Source organism: Phaenicophaeus curvirostris, chromosome 2 (assembly GCF_032191515.1).
Source record: "Phaenicophaeus curvirostris isolate KB17595 chromosome 2, BPBGC_Pcur_1.0, whole genome shotgun sequence".
Taxonomy (NCBI): Eukaryota; Metazoa; Chordata; class Aves; order Cuculiformes; family Cuculidae; genus Phaenicophaeus; species Phaenicophaeus curvirostris.
This window is the reverse complement of record NC_091393.1, coordinates 106306375-106330603: the sequence shown is the minus strand read 5'-3', so window position 1 is coordinate 106330603 and position 24229 is coordinate 106306375. Positions and strand designations below refer to the sequence as shown.

General features: G+C 52.0%; 1 protein-coding gene across 1 annotated transcript in view; it reads left to right on the top strand.

Annotated features, from left to right (window-relative positions):
* The first annotated feature begins 2152 nt into the window (after positions 1–2152).
* Positions 2153–24229, top strand: part of PTK7 (protein tyrosine kinase 7 (inactive)) — a 46248-nt gene continuing 24171 nt past the window's right edge. Inside the window, exon 1 of the mRNA XM_069850334.1 lies at positions 2153–2208. Coding sequence (XP_069706435.1) covers positions 2178–2208 — 31 coding nt within the window. The 5' untranslated portion in view covers positions 2153–2177. The remainder of the gene's footprint in view (positions 2209–24229) is intronic.

Genomic DNA, 24229 nt, shown 5'->3' with positions numbered 1-24229 from the left:
GGCTGAACATCTTGAACTCCCAGTCTGTCCTCTTATGGGAGGTGCTCCGGCCCTTGGATCGTTTTCTTGGCTTCCTCTGGACTCACTCTAACAGATCCATGTCCTTCCCATGCTGAGGACTCCAGAACTGAGTGCAGAACTCCAGATGTCTCACAAGAGCTCACAAGGCTTGCCCTCTGGTAGCAAAGGATCCTGGCTGTGAGGAGAGAAGCACTGAGTGTGTTAACACGCTCCTCTTCAAGGGAGCTTCAGGCAGAACGGGCCAAGCACAGCAAGAGCAGACAGTGGTTTCCTGGCTGTCCTGTGGTGCAGTTCTTGTCCCTGGGGCACTAAAGACAGGTAGGGCTGGGGAGGTGCTGTGACAGCCTGCAGCTGGGAGGGCTGATGTGGCAATTGCTCCTCAGATGACAGTGATGATAGCTGCACCAACAGTGCTGTGCTGGCTTCCCTCCTGGGGAAGGCGAAGCAATTCCCTTATGTGAGGCTGGGATCAGGTGGCTCAGAGTCCATAAGAAAGCAAAATCAGCCAGCGTGTGTGGGACTGAGACCCTTCCTCTTGCTGTACATCAATTACTTTGCTGGCTTTCCCTGAGCTTGCAAGTGGAAGTAAAACTTGCTTTCTAGAACATACTGAACAGGTTGATGCTTCCTCTGAGGCTGCTTGGTCCCCAACCACAACCATAAGACGTTTTGGTGGCAGGACACGGTGGCTTTCCCATGAGAGAGGACTGGTCTGTGGTTACTGCCAAAGCTGCACACCACGCGCCCTTGCTGGGGCGGCTCTGTGGTCTCTCAGGCCCTGCTGGAGGTGGGAATGGTGAGGGCTTCTGCTGTAGGTGCAGGCTGGCAGCACCGTGCAGGGCAGCAGGCACGCTCCAATTCCTGACACTGGCTTTGCTGAGTCAAGGCTTCAGCATCCTCTGGGATGGATCCAGCAGTGCTCTTGGGGACACTGTGGGGTGCCCGACTGGAATTCTTCCATGCACTACCAAAAGCAGCCAGCATTCTGGAGACTTAACAAACTGGCTGGAAAACTGGTGTTGAGAGCTGCAGCTGCCAGAGCTGATGGCAAGAGGTTGCAGGAGGCTCCACGGGAAGCATGGGGTAGGGAAGGGAGGCCTCCAGCCTGCGCCTTGCTGGTGGCCAGGCCAGCTTGCACAAAGCCAGCTGTGCCCTGGCTTTGGGGGACACGGATGAGAAGCAGGGAGCAGCCGTTAACAGTCCTGAGCCCCATGCAGGGATGGGAGCGGGCTCTGCTGCTTCCTCGCTGCCTGGGACACAGCGAGGAACCCATGGAAGGAGGGGAGGGAGCTCCAGGACACAGCGAGGAACGCGTGGAGGGAGGAGTGGGGGCTCTTTGTGCCTCACTTGACAGTGAGGAGCCCCAAGGCAAGAGGAGAGGGAGCTCTGCTGCCTCTTTGCTGCCCGGTGAACAGTGAGGAGCCCGTGGAAAAAGAGCAGGGGGCTCCGGGACACAGCGAGGAGCCCGTGGAGGGAGGGGAGGGAGCTCTGCTGCCTGCTCGGGACGCCTCAGGACAAAGCGAGGAGCCCATGGAGAGAGGGAGGGACCCGGGACATAGCGAGGAGCCTCAGGGGAGGAGGGGAGGGAGCTCCTCTGCCCGGGACACGCGGGGAGCCCATGCAGGGCCGGAGCGGACATGGGACACAGCGAGGAGCCCATGGGGGGAGGGGGGTGTCTCTGCTGCATCCTCGATGCCCGAGACACAGCGAGGAGCCCATGGGGGGAGGGGGGTGTCTCTGCTGCATCCTCGATGCCCGAGACACAGCGAGGAGCCCAGGGATGGGGGGGTGGGGGGGGTGGCCTCTGCTGCCCCCCCCCAGCGAGCGAGGAGCCCACGTAGGGCGGGGAGGGACCCGGGACACTGCGAGGAGCCGCAAGACCTCAGGGGAGGGGTCTCTGCTTCATCCTCGATGCCAGGACACAGCGAGGTGCCCGTGGGGGCAGAGGGAGGGTGCCAGGAGCCCCGGGCGGGAGCATCCCTGCCGCCCCCTCCCCGCCCCGCAGCGAGCGAGGATCCCGGGAAGGATCCCTGTGGCCGCCCCCATCCCGGGGCCGGCGAGGGCCGCAGCCCCGCCCCGGAAGCCCCCCCCGTGCGGGCGGGGCGCGGGCGGCATGGGGCGGGCGCGGGGCGCGCGGTGAGCGGGCGGCGCGGAGGATGGCGGCGGTGCGGGCGCTGCTGGTGCTGGGTGAGCGGCGGCGCGTCCGCGGGCTCCCGTCCCCGCGGTGCAGCCCTTCCCTTCCTCCCTCCCTTCCATCCCGGAGCCTGGCTGCCCTCCAACCCCGCCTGGCTCCGGATCCCCTTTTTTTTTTCCCCTGCCGGCTCCTAAGGGAGGCGTCGTGGCTGAATGGGCTGCGATGCAAACGCGCCAGGCGTTTGGGTAGACGGGGAAGGGGCGAGGGAGGCGGCTCTAGTTCCCCCCACCCCGCAACACACACCTCGGGAATGCTGCTTGCGGGTGGTTTTCCAGGGAGATCTGAGCAGATCCAGGCTGGGAGATAAAGCAGCGGGCACTCGGCAGGCTCCCACCCGCAGGAATTGGCTTCCCAGCCGCTGGTGGGGGTGGGATTCGCCCCTTTGCTGAGCGCAGCCGCGCTGTGCTGGGCACGATGCAGCCTCTCCGCTCGTCCCCCAGCTCCGCCGTCGCCATCGGTGCCTGGGGAGGCTTGGGGACAAGCCGGTTCCTTCCCCCAGCCCCTCTCTGCTCCGTGGTGGTTCTCCCTGCTGGCCTCCTAGCGCCATTTTCCTTGCCTGAGGAGCCTGGGATTTTGGATGTGGTGGGAGAACCACAGGGGGTGCGAGCTGTTTTCCAGCCTGGCTTCGAAGCCCCTCGTCGCCGTGTTTCTCGCTCCCCCCTGGCTTGGGAGCTCCAACCCAAGGGTCCTTACGTGTCTCCAGTACCTGCTTGCGCTCCCTCCTGGGCTGCCGAGCGCGACTGGACGGTTTGCTTCGTGATTTCTGTTGCAAAATCCAGAGCTGCCTTAGCCCAGCACCTGGGGATGGAGGAGAGGATAATGCCTCCAAGGAAAGTTATTTATAGCTCTGCTCCTCTTGTGTTTGGAGCTGTGGCTGAGCACTGCTGCCAGGCTCCAGGTAATGTGCGATTTACAGCTGATGAGCAGGAAAGGCAGCGCTTATTTAGCTGATTAGCACCATAATTGCAGATTGCCTTGGCAACCTTCTGGAGAGGGAGTGCATGCTTTGCTTGGGCTCAGATTTGGATCCACGAGGCTCCGTGGACCCGTGGCAGCGTTCATCTACTTGCCAGCGTGCCACCACCTTTCCTGCCCACACACTCCCCTCTCTAGTTGCTTCTGTGCTGATCCAAGTGTGTATTCTTCTCGTTTCTGCTGCTGAGCAGGACCACGTCCTACAACGCTAGGAGGAACATGCTGCCATCAGCTTGCTCCTGTTTCCAGGTGCTGGAGCTTTTCTGCTGTTCCAAGCACGTTCTCTTCTTAGCAGGAGCATGTCCTACAGCACTGGGTGGAACATGCTGCTGTCCAGCTCATGGACACTGTAAAAAGTCTCAGATGTTAACAATGTGACCACAACATACAGTTTGATCGTAGAATTATAGAGTTGTTTGGTTCAGGAGGGACCCTAGAGATCATTAGGCTAGTGGTAAGTTTTGTGTGTTGTGGGGCAGTGGCTCCCATTGCCTGTGAATGCTGCTTGGAGAAAGGGCTGGGGAAAGACCTCTGAAGTGTGGGATGTCCATGGTTCCTGAGGGTCCTTCCTGTGATCCTCCTTTGCCACGTATGTGTTCCAGGAGTGCTCAGTGCCTGGACTGCTGGTCCTTGTTCCTCCATTTCCGTTGCTCAGCAAAGCTGGGATCGTTCTGGCAGTGACACTGCAGTGTGCCAGATGTGTGCTGGCTTCTGCTGGAACATGTGGTTGAAATGCTAGCAGAGGAAGTATTTGCTGAGTCAACTTTTCTTTAAAGCTAAAAAAACCCCAAAAGGTCTGTTTTGTTCTGGAAGTGCCTCCATATCTGGTGTTGCGCTCTGTGTTTCTGTACATCGGTGCTTTTCTTGTGCTCGCTAGGAAGCCTGTTCCTAAAGAAGAAGATCTCTGAGAACAGGAATGATTGGATGGGGTCTGAGAATTTCTCTGGGGTTTAAAGAGTCCAAAATAAATTTCCAGTTGTGCAACTTAGGTGACTTCTGCTTTTTGAGCTGAAGCTGCCATCTGTTTTCCAGCAGATCGAAGTCATCCATAGCCAGACCAAGTGTTATGTTAGTTGATGTGAGTGAGCATCCCTTCAGCAGCTGAAAAGGACATTGATCTGTTAGAGTGAGTCCAGAGGAGGTCAAGAAGGTGATCTGAGGGCTGAAGCCCCTCCCATATGAGGACAGGCTGAGAGAGCTGGGCTTGTTCAGCCCGGACAAGAGAAGAAGGCGCCAGGGAGACCTTAGAGCAGCCTTCCAGTACTGAAAGGGTCTACAGGAAAGCTGGGGAGGGGCTCTTGATCAGGGAGTGCAGGGATAGGATAAGGGGGAACGGTTTTAAGTTGAAAGAGGGGAGATTTAGGTTAGCTATTAGGAAGAACTGTTTTGCTGTGTGGTGACACACTGGTGCAGGTTGCCCAGAGAAGCTGTGGCTGCCCCATCCCTGGAGGTGTTCAAGGCCAGGTTGGCTGAGTCTTTGAGCAGCATGATGGAGTAGAAGGTGCCTCTGCCTGTGGCAAGGTGGTTGGAACTGGATGATCTTCAAGGTCCCTTCTGACCCAAACCATTCTATGAATTCTGGGCTGATTTGGGGCGAAATGATGAGAAGCTGATACTATTCTTTTCTTGTAAAGCACATGATCACCTTGGGACTTGGATGTGCTCAGGTGGTCTGTAATCCTGATGTGACAGGAGCTTCAAAGCACAGCAACTTCTTAGTCATGGCCATAGACACTTCTTTGTCTGTACATTGAGTCCTGGACCACTGAGGACTGGCACCGAGCAAAGGGGTGTCATATTCTGCATCCTTTAAAGATGTCTTCTGGTCTCTTAATTAACCTGGGTTGAGACATCTTCTAAAGGCAGATAGGCAGATGTTTGAACTGCAGCAAGTACCCATATTTAGTTGCACGCTGGGTGATGAATGCTCTTGCTGATGGGATCATGTTTCCTGCTGAAACCCTCTTGCTTAAGAGAGGTAGGTGCATAGCACCGTGTGTCTGTGATGGATGGATTGCACCTTGTTTGACCAAAATCCATGTTGTCTCCAAGCGGCTAGGCATGCATGTCCTTGTGGGGGTAGGCTGCACGTGTTCTGAAGGCCACAGAGCCCAAGGGGAGTGGAGGGAAGAAGGTAGGAAAGAAGTGGGGGGAGAAGAGCCTGGCTTTGGGGCAGTGGGCAAGAATGCAAGGGCCATCCTGGCTGTAATTGATAAGGCACTTAAAAAAAGATCTGAAGGCTGTGAGGCCTGGTTACAGGTATTTACTAGGATAACTTTACACTAATATTTTTCTTCCCTTCATTGCAATTCATCTGCTGTTTGAGCTGCAAAGATCAAAGCTGTCTTCCAGCAAGCACACGTGGACTTGAGTAAATAGCTGGACCTACACCTCTCTCCTGTGAATAAACACTCTTTCCTCTCTGAACATTTTCAAGCGTAGCTCTCAGGTCTGGAATGCAAAATATTTCACATTAGCAGTGGGTGTTTCCACTGCTTTCGATATTTGGGAACTTGGAACAAATGCTTATTTAGCAGCAGATGGGCTTGGGTACAAACGTGCTCTTTGTGAAGGCAGTCGCTGCTGCAGTGTGTACAGGGAAACTCCCCTGAGATCGGAGGACATGCGATTGTTTGTCCAGACCCCAAGGAAATGGATCTCGTTCTCCCGAGATGAGTGACGGTCTCCTGGGCTGGGATAGGCAGCTCTTTGGAGGCCTGAAGGGCAGCGAAGCAGAAGACATGCTTGGCAGATGCGCAGGAACATTTTCCTTTATGAGGATTTAAGTGGCGGGGGCTGTTAACGTTGGGTTTTGAGGGGGTTTGCAAGACCTGTGAACTAGCACGGTGGATTTTGCTGTGTAAGTGGAAGAAGCAGCTGAACCGATTCTGGAGTGCTGATGGATGAGAAGCTCAGCACGAGCCGGCAGTGTGTGCTTGCAGCCCAGAAAGCAAGCTGTATCCTGGGCTGCATCCAAAGCAGTGTGAGCAGCAGGGCGAGCGAGGGGATTCTGCCCCTCTACTCCACTCTCGTGAGACCTCACCTGGAGTTCTGTGTTCCATTCTGGAGTCCTCAGCACAGGAAGGACATGGATCTGTTAGAGTGAGTCCAGAGGAGGGCTACGAAGATGATTCAAGGGCTGGAAAACCTCCCGTATGAGGACAGGTTGAGAGAGTTAGGGTTGTTCAGCCTGCACAACAGGAGGCTCCGGAGAGACCTTACAGTAGCCTTCCAGTACCTGAAAGGGGTTACAGGAAAGCTGGAGAGAGGCTCTTTATCAGGGAGTGCAGGGATAAGATGTTGGGGAATGGTTTTGAGCTTAAGAGGGGAGATTTTGATAAGATTTTTAGGAAGAACAGTTTTCCTGTGAGGATGGTGAGGCACTGGCTCAGGTTGCCCAGAGGAGTTGTGAATTCCCCATCCCTGGAGATGTTCAAGGCCAGGCTGGCTGAGGCTTTGAGCAACCTGATGCAGTGGGAGGTGTCCCTGCGCATGGCATAGGGCTTGGAACAGGTCCCTTCCAACCCAAACCATTCTATGATTCTGTGGCAGTACCTCCTGGAGGAGGCTGGTTGTGCCCGAGGTGGGAGAAGGTCAACTCTAGTGTCTTTTACTTTTATGAAAAATCAACTGTGTCCTGGGGAGGGGAAATGAAGAAATGACAATGTGACAACTGCTAACATATTCGTTCTTGGGCATTAGTGTGCATTTCAGCAGGACAGAGGTGCCTGCCATGAAGGGTAGCCTGTTTCCATGTCCTGCTCCTTGCCTGGAGGATGTTGCTTGTAAATTCCTTTAGTCTGTAAAAATACCAAGACATTATAATTGCACAGTGGGGTTAACGGGCAGTGCTGTGAAAGTAGCATACCTTGTGTGCTGGCTTGCCTGGAAGAAGCAATCCCACTGCTGGGCACAGAAGGATTTGTTCTCTGAGAGCGACCTGACAGAATCATAGGATGGTTTGAGTTGGAAGGGACCTTAAAGATCATCTAATTCCAACTCCCTCTGCCATGAGCTGGGACACTTCCCACTAGATCAGGCTGCCCAAGGCCCCATCCGATCTGGCCTTGATTGCTTCCAGGGATGGGATCCACAGCTTCCCCGGACGAATTGTACCAGTGACTTGCCACCTTCATGGTGAAGAATTTCTTCCTAATGTCTAGACGTAGGCTAGATATTAGGAGGAAATTCTTCAGGGAGTAGATAGAGATGCTGGAGGTTTTCATGTGGCTGCCTGCTAGAGCAGGGACTGCTCATTGGGCTTTGTTGTGGTTTGATGACTCTGCACTTGGTTCACATCTTGTTCCTGATGTCCTTGTGAGCTTGTCTAGATACATGATGCATCTCTTGCCCTTTAGGCAGGTTGTTCAGAGGACTGTGAGTGAGGTGGGGGACTTCAGGGTCTTTTAGAAGCTGTTTGCTCATTTCCTAATGCCAAAGCTTTTGAATCTCAGCATAAGAAAGCAAGCACATTGCTTTTTGATTCTCGAGGATGTGGCTTGGGCAGCGTCCTGCACTTCTGCCTCCTCCATCAGGATCAGCCCTGTCTGCTCTGCTGGTTGTGTTGATGAGCTGTCAGCTCTCTGTGTGTCTCTGCTGTTCCTTGCCTGTTGCTGGTGGATCTGATCCAACGGCCACCTTCCTGCATTGCTGTGGGGTGCTGTGTGACGGAGCGGTATCCCGTCACCTCTCAAGTCCCACAGTGCCAGCAAATCCACCATGTATTGTAATGGGAACTGTCTGGTTTAGAACAGACAGCTAATGTCCCTAAACAAAAACAGGCCAGACTGAAGAATCGTCATGAAGACCATCGCCGGTTCCGTTCTTCCTGTGCCTTCTGAACGTTCTTCAGTGCAAGCAGTGGGAAGGAAGAGAGGCTTGCAAGGCATGTCTTTATACAGATGTATAGGAAGGCTCTACAGAGGGTCCTGGACAGGCTGGATCAATGGGCAGAGGCCAATTGTATAAGAATCAACAAGGCCAAGCCTTACAAGGAGTGGCTGAGAGAGCTGGGATTGTTTAGCCTGGAGAAGAGGGGGCTGAGGGGAGACCTATTGCCCTCTACAACTGCCTGAAAGGAGGTTATGGTGAAGCAGTTGCTGATCTCTTTTTCCCAAGTAACAATTAAATGGATGAGAGGAAGTGGCCTCAAGTTGCACCAGGGCAGGTTTAGGTTAGATATTAGGAAAAATTTCTCTACTGCTAGAGTGGTTAAGCATTGGAAGAGGCTACCCTGGGAAGTGGTGGAGTCCCCATCCCTGGAGGTGTTCAGAAAGTGTGTAGCCATGGCACTTTGGGATATGATTTAGTAGGCATGGTGATATTGGGCTGACGTTTGGACTTGATAACCTGAGATGTCTTTTCTAACCTTAATGATTCTGTTTTGTGTAGTTTGGTTGTGAAGCTTTTGCAGGATGCTCACAAGTGTCTGTGGTCTCAAGGAGTGGAGTGCTGGAAGAGTGGTTGTCTGGGGGTTCTTCTGGATGTCACCCTCCATGAGAGAGGGGCGCAGGCTGGTTAAAGTGAGCTTTTAAGGTTGGAAGCACGTTCAGTGCATTAAGCAGCTGCAGCTCTCTGGGTTCAGGCTGTGTGGCTGTGAGTCTGGGAGCTGCTTGAATTGATGTTGAATGGAGTCCTATCCGAAGTGTTGTCCAGTGTTTCTTCTTGCCTCTGCCTGCTTTAGCACTTTGCAGCACAGTGAGGATGAACCCATGCCACCCTGTAAAGGCAGGGACTCCATTTCAGGTCATTCCTTTGTTCTGGGGAAATACTTGGCAGCAAGTGCCATTCTCCTGTGTTTACCTGTGTCTCCTTTTAATCTGTGCAGCCCCTGCCGAGTAGCTGTGGAAGATCTTCAAACCAAACACAAGTGGTCTTTGTTTCAAAGCATCAATTTGTGTTGGCAGCCAGGTCTGCGGCGCATGTGCTTTTCATTGACTGCTGCTCCAGCTCTGTTCCTCACTCTTGCCAGCTTTTTTTTTTTAAATTTAATACAAAAATGTTTTTCCTGAGTTTAAAAGGCTGAGCCGTACAGTACTTCTAGTCTTAATTTAAACCTTGCCTATTTCAGGGAAGCAATCTCTGTCTGTGCACGGAACAGACTGCTTTCCTCTCCTCTGAGAGTTTAGTAATCCGTGCTGTCTGATCAGCAGAGAGAGGTGAGGGGGACTTCAGAGAGGTTTGCAAACTTCTGAAAGCCTGGTCTGTGTGCCCAGGAAGTAGAGTTTTGGTGTTATGCCCCAGCTCCAACTGCTTCCAAGCCTGCTTGTCTTGGAGCACTCTCAGAAGGGAGATGGGTAGGTGCTTTGGGTGATGCTCTTTGCAGACTGTTCCTGCTTGGGGCTGCTCTTCCGATTTGATCAGCTTTCAGATATCTATCCTCTATTGTCTGATTTTGGTCCTCTGAAGTTGTTCTGCAAGAACTTCTCTTGATACGCATTTTAATCTGTAAATGCTGTAACCAGCAGGTTGAGGGAGGGAATTCTCCCCCTCTGCTCCACTCAGTTCTGAGACCTCACCTGGAGCCCTTCGTTCAGTTCTAGAGTCCTCAGCACAGGAAGGACATGGATCTATTAGAGTGAGTGCAGAGAAGGCCAAGAAAATGATCCAAGGCTGGAGCACCTCCCATATGAGGGCAGGCTGAGAGAGTTTGAGATGTTCAGCTTGGAGAAGAGAAGGCTCAGGGGAGACCTTAGAGTAGCCTTCCAGTAGTGAAAGGGGCTACAGGAAAGCTGGGGAGGGGCTTTTTATCAAGGAATGCAGGGATAGGATGAGGGGGAATGGTCTTAAGTTTGAAAGAGATTTTGATGAGATTTTAGGAAGAACAGTTTTCCTGTGAGGGTGGTGAGGCATTGCCACAGGTTGCCCTGAGGAGTCGTGGCTGCCCCATCCCTGGAGGTGTTCAAGGCCAGGTTGGATGGGGCTTTGAGCAACGTGATGCAGTGGAAGTTATCCCTGCCCATGGCAAGGGGGGGGTTGGAATTTTTGAACTGAATGGTCTTTAAGGTTCTTTCCAACCCGAGCCATTCTATGATTCTAATCCTTAAAAGCTTTCAGTGATATCCAGGTACAGGTCACTAAAGATGCCCGTTGATAGTGAACACATAGATGCTGCAGTGTCCAGGTGCCCCAGAGAGCAGAAGTGGAAACTGTATAGATCCAACCACAGGAGATACAGACTGGGGCTTTCCAGGGTGGGAACATCATAGTGATGAGTACTCACGAACTCCCTGTCCCCTTGCACAGTGGGTGCACACAAACTGTGTCTGGAGAGAAAGCCTGGCTGGTTTTAACCAATGATTCCTTATGTGAGATGGAGCTTGCCTTGCCAGTGGGATACCAATGGCCTGTCTTCTAGTCAAATTAAACTCTGATGCTAATGGAGCATGTGGGAAGTTTAGGTTTTGTGGACTAGGATGTGTGAATTGAACTCATCATTGTCAGATGCTCCGGACCTCTGAAGCTGGGGTGTCTTGGATTGGTGTTCATATTGTGCAGTAATGAATGAAGAAAAATGATAGGAGCAGACTTGTGTCTGGAAAGTGGATGACGCTTTGGATTTCATGTTTGTGAACCCTCGCACTCCGGAAAGTGGGATTTTGCAGACTGGGAGAAAGCAGGGATGCAGACAGGATTGCTGCATGTGCTGGGACCTGGTGCAGGAAGGGACTGGGGTTTGAGTGAGTGGTTGCTAGAAGTCTACTTGTATTCCAGCTCCTGGTTGTCATACGTTCAGTTCCTAGATGACCAGGACAGGAGTGTTCCTGAGTGCTCTGCACTCAGACCTTGGTGCTCGTGACACGTATTTGTTTTCAGGGTAGCTCTGAGGTGACTGGCCAAATAACATTTCCTTTCCTGCGATGCTGTTGTGAGATCAGGTTTGTCCCAGTGTCAGGATTTTACACCTGGGTGCAGCTTGGGCCACCCTGAAAAGTAGCCAAGACCCTACCACTGCTGATGTGGGCACACCGTTGAGTTGTCTTTGTCCTCTTGTCACCCCAAGCCAGAGGGCTCTGTCCCTGCAGCCGTGGCACAGAGAAGCCAAGCTCTGTTCTGGCTGCAGAGGAAAGGCTTATGTGCCTCTGGGCAGCTCTGTGCAGGGGTTGTCCTTGCTGTCAAACATGATGCTGGCACAACATAGGCATGGCGTTGTGTAAGACCAACTATAAACACTCCTCATTACGGTTCCTTGTTGAACTCTTCAGGAGCACAAAGAAAGCCTTTGATTCCAAAACATACAGTGACTCTCCAAATGGTTACAGGCAGGACAAGCTGTGGCTTGCAAGTGCCTTTATTGCTCTCAACACAGCATGCTTTGGTGCGAGTCCTGCCTCTGCTGGGAGGCCCATCACTTGCATGGCACAGAGCTGCTTCATGGTGCTGGTTCTGATGAAGCTTTCATGGGAGGAAAGGTTACAGTTTTTGTCTTTCCCAGCAAAGACAAGGTCAGAGAAGATAAAACCAGACAGTCTTGTAGGGTGGAACACAGGGCAGTGCGTCCAGCTCTCCTGAACCATCCATGGGAGCATAAATGGGTTTGTGCTGCTGTGGACTTGTTCTGTTGCATCTGCAGCTGTCTTGGAGATGGGCTGACACTGAAAGTCTCCTCCAGCAGCTGAAGAATTGTGCAATTGACCAAAGAAAACTGAACTTCCTGTGCTTTGTTCATATTCCTCCATTCTGCCTGGTGGGAACACAGGGAGACTGGGAGCCATCTGAGAACACCTGACAGGTGCTGTGGCGGTGGCCAGTTCTTATGCTGAGTCTCTACTTCTGTAGCAGTGAGATGGCTGGATGTCAGTCGATGTCTGCAGATCGCCGGTTCCTCCATCCAGGTTTGAGCAGAAGTTTATCCACCATATTCTAAGCAGAAGCTGAGCTATGGAGGCAACACGTGTTTTTTTTCTCTGCCAAGTCAGCTCCTTATTGCTCTCCCTGCATGTTGTGTGTGCTTGCAGCCTTTGGATGCATACATGGAAGAGCTGCGCTGACCCTACCATGCAGGTCCTGCCTCTGTCTTGCTGCCTGGTTGCACTGGCCCAGGTGCAGCCATTCCTTTTCTAGTTGTGCCTTCTGCCTCCTAGTTGCCTCCTGTGCTTTCCCAGTTCCTCTTCTTATCCAGACACCCCTGTGGCATGCCATGCATCCTTGTTTCAGACTTTCCTGTTCCTCAGCTTCTCTGCAATGCCTGACTGAGCACTACTGTTTTCCACATGTGGCTGTGGCTTCCTTATCCCGTCTTGAGATTGCTCCTGTCTCCTTAAACCAGGTCCCCAGATCCCAACTGGCCGTGAGAAATCAGAGCAGAGCTGGGACAAGGCTGCTAAGATTTTCAGATGGTTCATGGAGATCAGAGATGTTTTTGATAATAATTCTTCCACTCAGCTGAGGAAGAAATCTTAAAACCCTGTGGCCAGAAGCAGAATCACAGGATGGTTTGGGTTGAAAGGGACCTTAAAGATCATCTTCTTCAAAAGTTCCAACCCCCCTGCCATGGGCAGGGACACCTTCCACTGCATCACATTGCTCAAAGCCTCATCCAGCCTGGCGCTGAACACCTCCAGGGATGGGGCAGACATGACTTTTCTGGGCAGCCTGGGCCAGTGCCTCACTGCCCTCACAGCAAAACATTTCTTCCTAAGATCTCATCTAAATCTCCCCTCTTTCAGCTTTAAACTGTTCCCCCTCATCCTATCCCTGCACTCCCTGATCAAGAGCCCCTCCCTATCTTTCCTGCAGCCCCTTTAAGGTACTGGAAGGCTGTTGTAAGGTGTCCCAAGAGCCTCCTCTTCTCCAGGCTGAACAACTCCAACTCTCAGTCTATCCTCTTATGGAGAGTGCTCCAGCCCCTAGATCATCTTTGCTTCCTCTGGACTTGCTCTAATAGATCTATGTCCTTTCTTTGCTGAGGACTCCAGAACTGAATGCAGGCCTCCAACAAAGATCTTGTGAGAGTGGAGTAGAGGGGGAGAATCATCTCCCTCAACCTGCTGATCACTAGCCGTTAATTGGAATGGTTAACATTTTGGCAAGGAAATAATCACCCAGGAAACAAGAGTGTTGTGCTGAACTTCCTTCGGTGTCATACTGTGTTTCTTGCTGGGATTTGTCCCTGCCTCACACTGACTGGAGATGCTATCCTACACGGCTCCTGTGCAAACAAAAATGTGCCATGGATTTGTTGGAGCAATCCGTTTTACCTGGATCGCCAAGTGGCCACAGTTAACAGCCAGGCACCTGCAGGTATCTCAGCACTTCCTAATCTGCAGGACTTGGTGTTGGGTGTGTGTTGTCATTGCTTACGTGCCTCCTTGGCATTTGGTTGCTTAGGACGTTCTGGTGCTCTTCCCACTGGTGGATTGGGGGCTGTTCAATAAGGTTTGTTCTCCAGATACACTGGGAATCGGTTGTCCTGTCGCTATGGAGAAAAGCACTTGTTTTTCAAGGAGAGTTGTTTAGTAGGAATTTGTGGCTCTGCAAGTCCTGAGCTTTTCTTCAGTTTATCGCAGGGGCTTTGCATTTGCTCTGTCTGTAGCAGGTGTTCTGCCCAGCTATTGATTGCTAAAAGTATTCCAGAAATTGCCCTGCTTGCATATTCTTCCCACTCAGGGACTTTACTCCATTTTTAGCTCGGAGGTAATGTAGCAATGTCTCACAGTGAAGCTGCCTTTTAATTAATATTGCATGAACAAAGGAAATATTAGCTTCTCTGTCTACTTTCCTATTTTTGTGGCTTTTAATATAGATTCATAAATGGCCCTAATGAAAATAAACAAGGAACTGTTCCTTTCTGTGCCCTCTTTGCTTTCGAGGTGACGCTGCAAGTCTGGCCCCTGCGGTGGTTTTTGTCCCAGGAGGCCTTAAATGGTGATTGTGAAATGGGGCTGGACTTCACCTTTCCAGCAATGAAAAGAAAAGGAGTTGGATGAAATCTGCAGACTTGTTGGGCGTAGTTGGAGATAGAGGGAGTTGTGGCTGATGCTTTGTAGACAGGAGGAAGGCAGTGCCACATAGAATCATAGAATGGTTTGGGTCAGAAGGGACCTTAAAGCTCAGCCACTTCCTAACCCATGGGACACCTTCCACTGCATCAGGTTGCTCAAAGCCTCATCCAGCCTGGCCTTGAACATCTCCAGGGATGGGGCATCCAAGGCTTCCCCGGGCAACCCATGCCGGTGCCTCACCACCCTCACCGGCAAACATTTCTTCCTAATCTCTCATCTAAATCTCTCCTCTTTCAACTCAAAACCCTTCCCCCTCAGCGATCCCTGCACTCCCTGATAAAGAGCCCCTCCCCAGCTTTCCTGTGGGCACCCTTTAAGTACTGGAAGGCAGCTCTCTCTGCAGAGACCATCATAGATGGATGTACAGGGCACAGTAGTGCTTGTAAGTGGTGACACAGAAATGGTACAAACCCAGAGGGAAGCCCTGGACAGCCAGTTCTTCTTGTGCTAGCTTCAGATGCAGGCAGAGGTCAAACCCAACAGTGTAGAGCCCATGTAAACAGGAGAGGCACCAGTGCAGCCGGTGGAGCAAGGTCTAGTTCAGGTGTCTCCTCAGTGCCTTTGGGCAGCTCCACTTGTGTCTGGCACTACTGGATGCATTCAGCAATTTTTAGCTTGAAGCATCATGGTGGCTGCTAGGAAAAGTAACCACTCAGCTGGGAGTGCCTTGTCCTGGGAGCTTCTTCCCTTCCTATGGGAGAGGAGCAAACAGGTCAAACCTGCAGTAAACCAAGTGGAGAAACAGGATGCTTCAGAGACTTGCTCACCTTGAGCAGGACCTCCAGCAGAGCCTTGATCTATGGGGAGGGTGGCTACAGGATTGTGCCTGATGTGGCATCCCTGACCCCCTGTTCCAGCCCCTTGCTCCTGGGAAAGCAGAGTGGCTGGATGCATCCTTGTGGGTGGGCCATGCAGAGGCAGCTGCATGCGGGGGGGTGCACAGCTGAATCCCTGCAGCACTTGCCACAGCGTGGGTGTCATTTTCAAGCTTATAGTATTGGATGAACCATTTCTCCCATGAGCTATAAGCTGTTTGGAGAGCTTGGCCAGCTGGATCTTCCTGGCTTCATGGCAAATCCATCTGAGTCTCTACAGGCAGACAACTAAGGGAAACTTAGCTGTAAATACACTGCCATGACCTGGAGAGAGATTTAAAATATTTATCCAAGGGCAGGGCTTGGGAGATAAATAAGCTCCTTGTCTGCTTCCTTGCACGCGAGGCTCAGTTGTGCAGCTGTCCCTTTGTCCCAAGTTCTCAGAGTCCTCCTTGGGCCTGGAGAGTTGCTTATGGGTGGGCTTGAAATCTCTGTACATAGTGTAAACATAGGGCTGTCAGAAGAAAAAAACCAACCTGAAGCCCTATGTTCAGTGTTCAGTTTTTGAGTCCTCAGCAAAGGAAGGACATGGATCTGTTGGAGCAAGTCCAGAGAAGGCCATGAAGATGATCCGAGGGCTGGAGCACCTCCCATCCAGGAACAGGCTGAGAGAGTTGGGGTTGTTCAACATGGAAAAGAGAAGGCTCCAGGGAGAGCTTATAGCAGCCTTCCAGTACTGAAAGGGGCTGCAGGAAAGCTGGGGAGGTGCTCTCTATCAAGGAGTGCAGGGATAGGTAAGGGGGGGACAGTTTTAAGAGGAGATTTAGGTGAAGTATTAACAAGAAACGTTTTCCTGTGAGAGTGGGGAGGCACTGGCACAGGTTGCCCAGAGAAGTTGTGAATTCTCCATCTGTGGAGGTGTTACAAGGCCAGGCTGGATGAGACTTTGAGCAACGTGATGCAGTGGAAGGTGTCCCTGCCCATGGCAGGTGGGGTTGGGACTTTTGAAGTGGATGATCTTTAAAGTCCCTTCCAAGTCAAACCCATTTCTATGAAAATGCAGAGGGAGATAGATGCCTAGGACACTTGTGCTGGTGTAGATGCCTGCATCCTCTCCTTCTAGTTGCACCCCCGCAAGCTGTTCTCCCTAGTCTGTTGCTCTTAGAGTGTTTGCGGCACTTGCCATGGTTTGGGTTCCTCAAGGAAAGGTTCTAACCCTCCCACCTGGCCCACTCAGAAAGAACATCCGCGAGATGTCCTGACCAAGCACATCTGAGAGCCAGTGCAGGTTTGGGTGGTAGTGGAGAGGTTTTCCACCTACCAGCGGATTTATTGGCATCATGCAGAGAAGCAGCTATCTCAAAGAGCTTTACTGTCAAATCTGCAGCAAAACAGGCCTGGGAGAGCAAGAAGGGCTTGCTGGTGGGAGTGTGCCATGCCCAGCATTGCCTTGGCTCAGCTGCTGACTTGACAGCCTCCCTGCATGTAGAAGAGTTGACTCTGAGCAGCAGCCCTGCCTTCTCTGACAGTGTGTTAATGAAACAGCTGCCTTTGCTTGGAGGCCTCGTGTGTGTGCTGCTTCTCTTAGCTCTGCTTCCCTTGCCCTGGCCTCCTCTTCCCCTCCTTTTTTTTCTGCAGCCTGAGTTTCTGGCTGGTCAGGGCTCCCATTTGCTGAAGGGAAGTGCAAGGCAGCTTTATGGAGCTTTGTTTTTTTCCCATCGTTTCCTGGGATGGTGTTTCAGCTGGAACAGGAAAAACGTGAAGTCCCGACCAGTGGCTCCTTCAGCCCACATAGTGCTGTTGTGGAGGAATCCCTCTTGGCTGGGCTTGGGATGGCAGAAGCAACGTCAGCCTTCAACCCTCAGCTTATGCAAAGGATGTAGTGGCCAGCACCATGAAATGGGTTCTCAGCCATGCAGACCTTGTGGGTGAAGCAACACAGCCTCGTTGCTGCAAGGTCTTGCCTGCAACCCCAGGACAGGGATTGCTAAGCCAGCTCTGTTGCAGCTCTTCCCCACTAGTAGCACCTGCCTAGGTGTTTGGCACCACCTGGGCTCTCCTCTACCACGAGAGGGGTTTTGCTTTGTAGAGACCATTGCATTCTGAGAAGGCTGAGAGAGCTGGGCTTGTTCAGCCTGGAGAAGAGAAGGCTCTGGGGAGACCTTAGAGCAGCCTTCCAGTACGGAAAGGGGCTACAGGAAAGCTGGGGAGGGGCTCTTTATGAGGGAGTGCAGGAATAGGATGAGGGGGAATGATTTTAAGCTGGAAGAGGGGAGATTTAGATGAGAACTTAGGAAGAACTGTTTTGCTGTGAGGGTTGTGAGGCACTGGCACAGGTTGTCTAGAGAAGCAGTGTATGCCCTGTCCCTGGAGGTGTCCAAGGCCAGGTTGGCTGAGGCTTTGAGCATCATGATGGAGTGGGAGATATCCCTGCCCATGGCAGGGGTGTTAGAGTTGGATGATCTTTAAGGTCCCTTCCAACCCAAAGAAGTCTGTGATTCTATGATTCTCACATGCCTCTTGCTTAAATTGTGGGGGAAGCATTGTCCTTTGAGGCCTCTGCACAGGGAGCACATGGCTCATCCTGGCACATGTCTGCCCTGTTCTCTTTCATGGGAGAAAAAGGAGATAACTTTGCTGTGCCAGCCAGAGAGCTCAGCCTCCGAATCAGCTGCATCTCCAGCCCGCCATGCTCTGCTAGTAGCATGCGTCAGCTATAAGTGTTTCTGAGGAAGCCAGGGAATTGCTCAAGGGATCTGAGCAAGTCTGGGAGAGTTGGTTGGCAGGACCGGTGGGTGCTGCAAGCCTGTTTGTGGTGCTGAGTCACCCTTGAAGCATTTGTGTTTCTCACTGGGGCTTGGCAATGCAGCTGGTGATGTCTGCTCCAGAGCCTTTGGTGACGCACCATTAGCGATGGTTTAATTGAGCCAGCAGGATTCCCAGCTCCTGCCCTGGGCTTGTGGCCTTCCTGTCTCACTTATTTCTCTGTCTGTTTATCTGCCACCAAGATATTGCCCTGGCGTTCCTTAGGGTCCCATGGCCACCACTGCCTGTGATGCTCAGCGAGCAGGCATGGGCCCACCTGTCCAACCAAAGCAAGCTTTCTTCTCCGCAAGCTTTTTTCTCCTCAAGTCTGAGGCTGAGTGCTGCAGACAGCTGCCAGTGTGCACCTGTACCCCGAGTGTTTGGGCAGGAGAATCACAGAATCATTGTTAAGGCTGGAAAAGACCTCTAAGATCTAGTCCAGCCATGAGACCAACCCAGAAGCTGTGGTCTGGCTGCTAACTCTGCCCTATTCTCCTCCCAGCTGTACCATTCTGGCACTGCTGCTCATGGCTTGGGCAGTTTTTCTAGGATGGAAGCTCAGGAGGGGTATCTGGGCCTCTCTTAGGGGACTGTGACTACCTGGTTGTCTTAGTTCCCCAACAAAGTGGCATCCTTTCCCTAGGAGTGGCCATATCCCCTCTCCGAGATGCCTGTGTCTCCTCTTACAGCAGATGCCAGGGGCATGGGTGCAGCTTTGATGGAGAGCATGGCTCACAGCATTGTTGACCTGCTCCCGAGACAGATGGAGCATCCTGCAGTGCCACAGCCAGTTGTTCTGGTTCAGCAGCCCCGGTTGTTCTGGTTCAGCAGCTCCAGCTGTTGTGGGGAGTCAAGGAGTTTGGCTACCACTAGGACTTCCCTGGCTAGCTCCAGCTTTCTCCTGTTTGAGCGAAGTGCTGAGATGTCAGGACAAAAGCACAGCTAGCAGTTCAGCCCAGACACATCCTCCGTGCCCTAAAGACCACTAGACGCGAAAGACCTCAGCCTCTGAGACATGATGTGCAGCATGGTGGCTGTCCCGCCAGCACGGGTAAGCCTGCAGTTGGCATCGGTTGGCAGCAGCCCTGTTCTGCTTGGGAATGAGGAGGAACCTCCGATAATGTTTCCACCGCTTTGTGGCTCCGGAATAGCACCATAGAATCATAGAATCAACAGGTTGGAAGAGACCCACCAAATTATTGAGTCCAACCGTCCCTATGAGACACTAAACCATACCCCTCAGCACCTCGTCCACCTGTGCCTTGAACATCTCCAGGGAAGGTGACTCAACCACCTCCCTGGGCAGCCTGTTCCAGTGCCCAGTGACCCTTTCTGTGAAAAATTTTTTCCTTGTTGCTGTTCAAAGACATTGAGGGGCTGGAGCACATCCAGAGGAGGGCAGCAAAGCTAGTGGAGGGTCTAGAGAACAAGTCTTTACGAGGAGCAGCTGAGAGAGCAGAGATCATTTAGTCTGGAGATGAGGAGGCTGAGGGGAGACCTCATTGCTCTCTACAGCTCCCTGAAAAGGAAGTTGTAGCGAGGTGGGTGCTGGTCACTCCTTCCACACGACAGTGATGGGACGAGAGGAAGTGGCCTCAAGTTGTATCAGGGGCAGTTCAGATTGGTTATTAGGAGAAATTTCTTTACTGACAGAGTGAAGCATTGGAGCAGGCTGCCAAGGGAAGTCGTGGTGTCTCCATCCTTGGAAATGTTAAAAAAAACGTGTAGAGGTGTCATTTTGGGACATGGTTTAGTAGGCATAGTGGTGTTGGCTGATGGTTGGAGTGGATGATCTTAGAGGTTGTTTCCAAACTTAATGATTCTGTGATTCTTGCTAGATTCTTGTGATTCTGTGATTGCCAGAGCTAGCTCGTGCAGTGGGATATGCCCTGAGCCTCATTCCTCACCACCGCCCAGTCCCTGATTGCAGAGGTTATCACGTTGTGTTGCTTTGATGTTGCTCTTCTTTTATGCTGCTGCCTGGCTTTGAGCGCACAGGAAAGCAGGGTCTCTGCTTGCTGCCAGTGCAAGGATGAAGAAAGGGAGCTGTGGAGTGTAGGGGCTGCAGAGCTCCTACAGCAGATTTAAGAAACTGAGCTTGGGATGGTATTTGAGGAAGCAGTTCTGAGGGGCATGGAGCTGAGATTCTCAGGGTCTGTACTGGGGAAGCTGGATGAGCAGCATGAAGAATAAAGATGGAGAAGTCCCAAACTGGTTTGAACTGGGTAGGTGAATGAGTTCAGTGCCACGGTATCCTGGAAAGTGCTGGCAGTTGTCGGGAGTCTGCAACTGGGCTCGCTGTCCTTGTGCTGAGCCTTTTTCTCAGTTACACTGTTTTTTTCTCCCGTGGCACGTGTGAGCAGTCCCTGCCTTCTTTGGGACAGGAGCTGTGTGCATGGAGACTGCAGGCACCACCCTGCTGCGTGCGACAGTGAGTTCTTCCCATGGCCAGCTGCACCCCAGTGCTTTCCTGCGAGCGCTGCCTCAGCGTTTGACTCCAGCAACTGATTTACAGCCTTCAACCCCCAGTGGCTTTGTTCTAGTTTCTTGTGGTAATTGCTCAGAAATTGGGCTTAGCCATTCCCAAGTCTGGGATCCTGGGCCCGGAAGGGCAGGGATGGTTGCTAACCACGGGGGAGAGAATCTCCCACAGCTCACAGCCTCTCTGAGCAGTTCTGGGGATGCTAATGGGAATTGGTCTTAGTGGTTGTGGCTTTTTTTTTAATGCTAAAGCTTGGTTTGAAGGGCAGAGGTGGATTCTTAATGATTGTGTTTAAAAGCACCTCTCCACGCTGAGGGCAATGGGGAGAGGTGGTTTGGGTGGCCGGGCCCCAGCTCGGACTGTGGTCCCATTGCAGGGCAGTTGTTAGTCACTGGTAGACCAGCAGCCAAGATGTTTCCAAACCAGGGCTTGCATCTTCCATATTTCACAGGGCTCCTGGTGTGGTCCATGAGGGTGGCCAGGGTCTAGGCAGATGTTTTGGCACACAGGGGTGGAGGTGAGGAGAGGTGGACCAGCTCTGCAGTTTCCATTTGGGACCTAAGCAGAACAGCTAAGTAGCGTGGGATGTTCCCAGCTATTACAGGATGGGGATGCCTCTGTGCCTACTTTCATCCTGGGTTGCTTTGGATCAGCAAATCCCACCTGGAAGGTTGCATATGGTGATCTGTTGCATAGGCACTGTCATAGGTTGCCCAGAGAAGTCATGGATGTCCCCTCCCTTGAGGTGTTCAAGGCCAGGTTGGATGAGGCTCCTTTGAGCAACCTGATGGAGTGGAAGGTGCCCCTGCCTATGGCAGGAGGGTTGGAACTAGGTGATCTTTAAGGTCCCTTCCAACCCAAACCATTCTATGATTCTGTGATATCTGGGTGCTTTGCAATTGAAACTTTGCTCATGGATGCAAACAGCTGTGCTGCAGGCTGATTCAATGTGGCATGTGGAGAAGAACTAGATGTGTGGCCTACATGGTGGTGCAATAACTAGTGTGAAATGGTGGTGCGCAGACATTGTGTCTCCTGCAGGTCTGAAGCAAACCACAAACTGGAGAGACTTGGTGGACATCGGAGCAGACCCATGCTTCCAGAGCAGGACTGTTGATCCATGTGTCCATAGGGGTAAACAGATGATGTATTCCCAAGTTCCTTATTTTGATCCACTCCAGTGCGACCATGCTGTGTTTACCACAGACCTGAAGCTCCTAGGTGCTGGTGCAGTTCCTCCTGGCTCATGAAGCCAGAGCCATTCTAGCAGAGCATTTCTTGGAGATGCTGTTTTGTACCCATCTGGACTCAGATAGGAATTATTTCTTTCCTGGGTGCAGAGTGGATTTTTGGTTTTACTTTAACTGGAATGGGAAACGACGTAATTTTAAAAGGTTTATACCATGGATGCCCAAAGATTTTCCAGATGTTGGGCTTGATCAGACCAAGCCTGCTGTGTTTAGAGCTCCTTGCCTGCATCAAACTATTTCCATCTGGCCTGGTGGGAGAGAGTGGTTTATTGCAACTCTACCCATCTGAGACACTTTTCTCAACTGGAACCTCTTGCACAGAGGAACATGCTGGCTGGATATCATTTGGAGATGCAAATCTCTCTGGGTGTTTGGCTTGGCTGCTGTTTCCACAGTATCTGCTAAGCAGTGGAATAGGCTGTGTACGGAGCAGGCATGCTCCAAGCAGCTGCTTTATGTGGCTGTAGGGTCTGACCCGTGAGGCAAGGGGGTTGCTGGTGTTCTTAAGCATTCATGATTTTTTTCAAGTCTGCTTCTACAGCTTCAGCTGGCGCAAATGAGCCTGCTGGCTCTGTGTTTGTGACCAGGAGGGGAAGAAAAAGCTTCCCCATGTGTTGCTCCCAGTTTTGGCATGCCAAAAATCTGCTTTTATAGGAGCATGTTCATAATGAACTGTGTCAGGAAACACATGGCTTTCTCGGGCCATGAATGGGAGGTCTGTATGGGGCCCTGTGCTCATCGAGAGCCTCGTGAGGACAAAGAGCAGATGCTGACGTGCAGTTGCTTGCTCTGTGGCAGCCTGCATCCTCTGGGCTGCAGCGAATGGGGAGCAGGAGGTGGGATCAAGGTACTAAGTGCCTGACTGGTCCAGTGGCGGCACGGAGGGTGAGTGGTTTTACTTTGTGGTGCTCTTTGTGGCTGCCCTGGTCTGGGGAGGGCTGGCTGCAGCACAGGCTGGGTTGGCAGAGCCCTGGGCACTGCAGGCAAGCAAGGTGCTGCTGACAGCTTGGGATGATGACTGTGGATAGGGAAAAGAGAGGAAAGGAGGGATGTGGGGAGTCCCTTGGGGCCCAGATGTCATAGGGACGATGGAGTTGTGCACACCGTGCCTCGCTGCAGTGGAAGGGAATAGCTGACAGGTGAGAGTTGCAGTCCTGACAGTGTCTGGAACATTGCTCCCGTGTAGGAACTGCTGTCAGGCCTGCATGGGCTCAGCTGCTGGTGAGGAGCACACACCCAGCACGTGAGGAGTTACACTTGACTGTGGTGAACGGAGCCTTGGCAACAGAAGGAATTGCTGCCTGCAGACAGTGTTTAATAAGTAGCTCCGAAAGACAAGACATGTTTGATAATGCTTTCTGGGAATGTGTTATTGAAACACATTTGAGTCCAGGACCCCAAAGCCTGACGTGATTCCCGCTGTGCCTTTTGTGGCCTTGGCATGGAGCACAGGTCATAGTCTTTTCTGCAAGTATGACTATAGTTGCCTTTGACACCAGATTTCTGTTGTGGCCCAATGTCTTTCCCAGAGAACATAGTGACAGATCAGTCTTGTGTGTCCAGGTGGCCAAGGTACTAATAGCATTGTATCAGAATAGCTTGTATCAGAAATAGTGTGGCCAGCAGGGGTAGGGAAGGGATTGTCCCCCTGTTCTTGGTGCTGGTAAGGCTGCACCTCAAATGCTGTGTTCAGTTTTGCGTCTCTCAGTATGAGAAAGACATTGAGGGGCTGGAGCATGTCTAGGGAAGGGTGACAGAGCTGGGGAAGGGTCTGGAGGGAAGGTCTTATGAGGAGTGGCGAAGGAAACGGTGATTGTTTAGCCTGGAGAAGAGGAGGCTGAGGGGAGACCTCATCGCTCTCTGCAGCTCCCTGGAAGGAGGTTGTAGTGAGGTAGGTGCTGGTCTCTTCTCCCAAGTAATAAGCAATAGGACAGGAGGAAATGGTCTCAAGTTGTGCCAGGGGAGGTTTAGACTGGATATTAGGAAATATTACATCATCAAAGGGGTTACCATCATTGGAATAGGCTGCCCAGGGAAGTGGTCGAGTCGCTATCCCTGGAGGTATTTGAAAGATGTGTAGATATGGGACTTCGGGATGTGTTTCAGTGATGGCTTGGTGGTGCTAGGTTAAGGGTTGGACTTGATGATCTCAAACATCTTTTCCAACCTAAGCAAGTCTGTGATTTTGTTTTCAGCAGTCCATGTCCATCCCCCATGTTGAGCTCCTTTGGGACATGGGACCTGGGTGTGAGCTTCTTAGTCTCTTCTACTGAGGTTTGATGCCCTTTTCCTTCAAGGGCTGCCTTTCTTGTGGCCCCTGGCTCCGCCCCTGCGCTTGCTGGGGGGAGGTGTGGCTTGGGTTGTTGGTTTTGCTTGCTGTTAGCAGTAGTGAAGCGTGCTGCTGAGGGGTACAACAACAGCTTCAAAGCAGTGCTATCCCTGTCTTCCTTGTCTTGTTAGAGGTCTGTGCAGCTGGGAGCAAGTGCCTCAGAGTGATACAAATCGGAGCATATTAGCTCATCCAAATCTTCCTTTGCCTTTATTGATTCCTCATCAAAGAGGAATATCCAGTGTTGCTGCTGGGTTGGTTGCAGAGGCTTAGATTTCTCAGTAGTCTGAGCAATGGCAGTGTCCGAACCATAAAGGTGATGATCGTGTGGATATGGTGGAGTGGTGATACATAA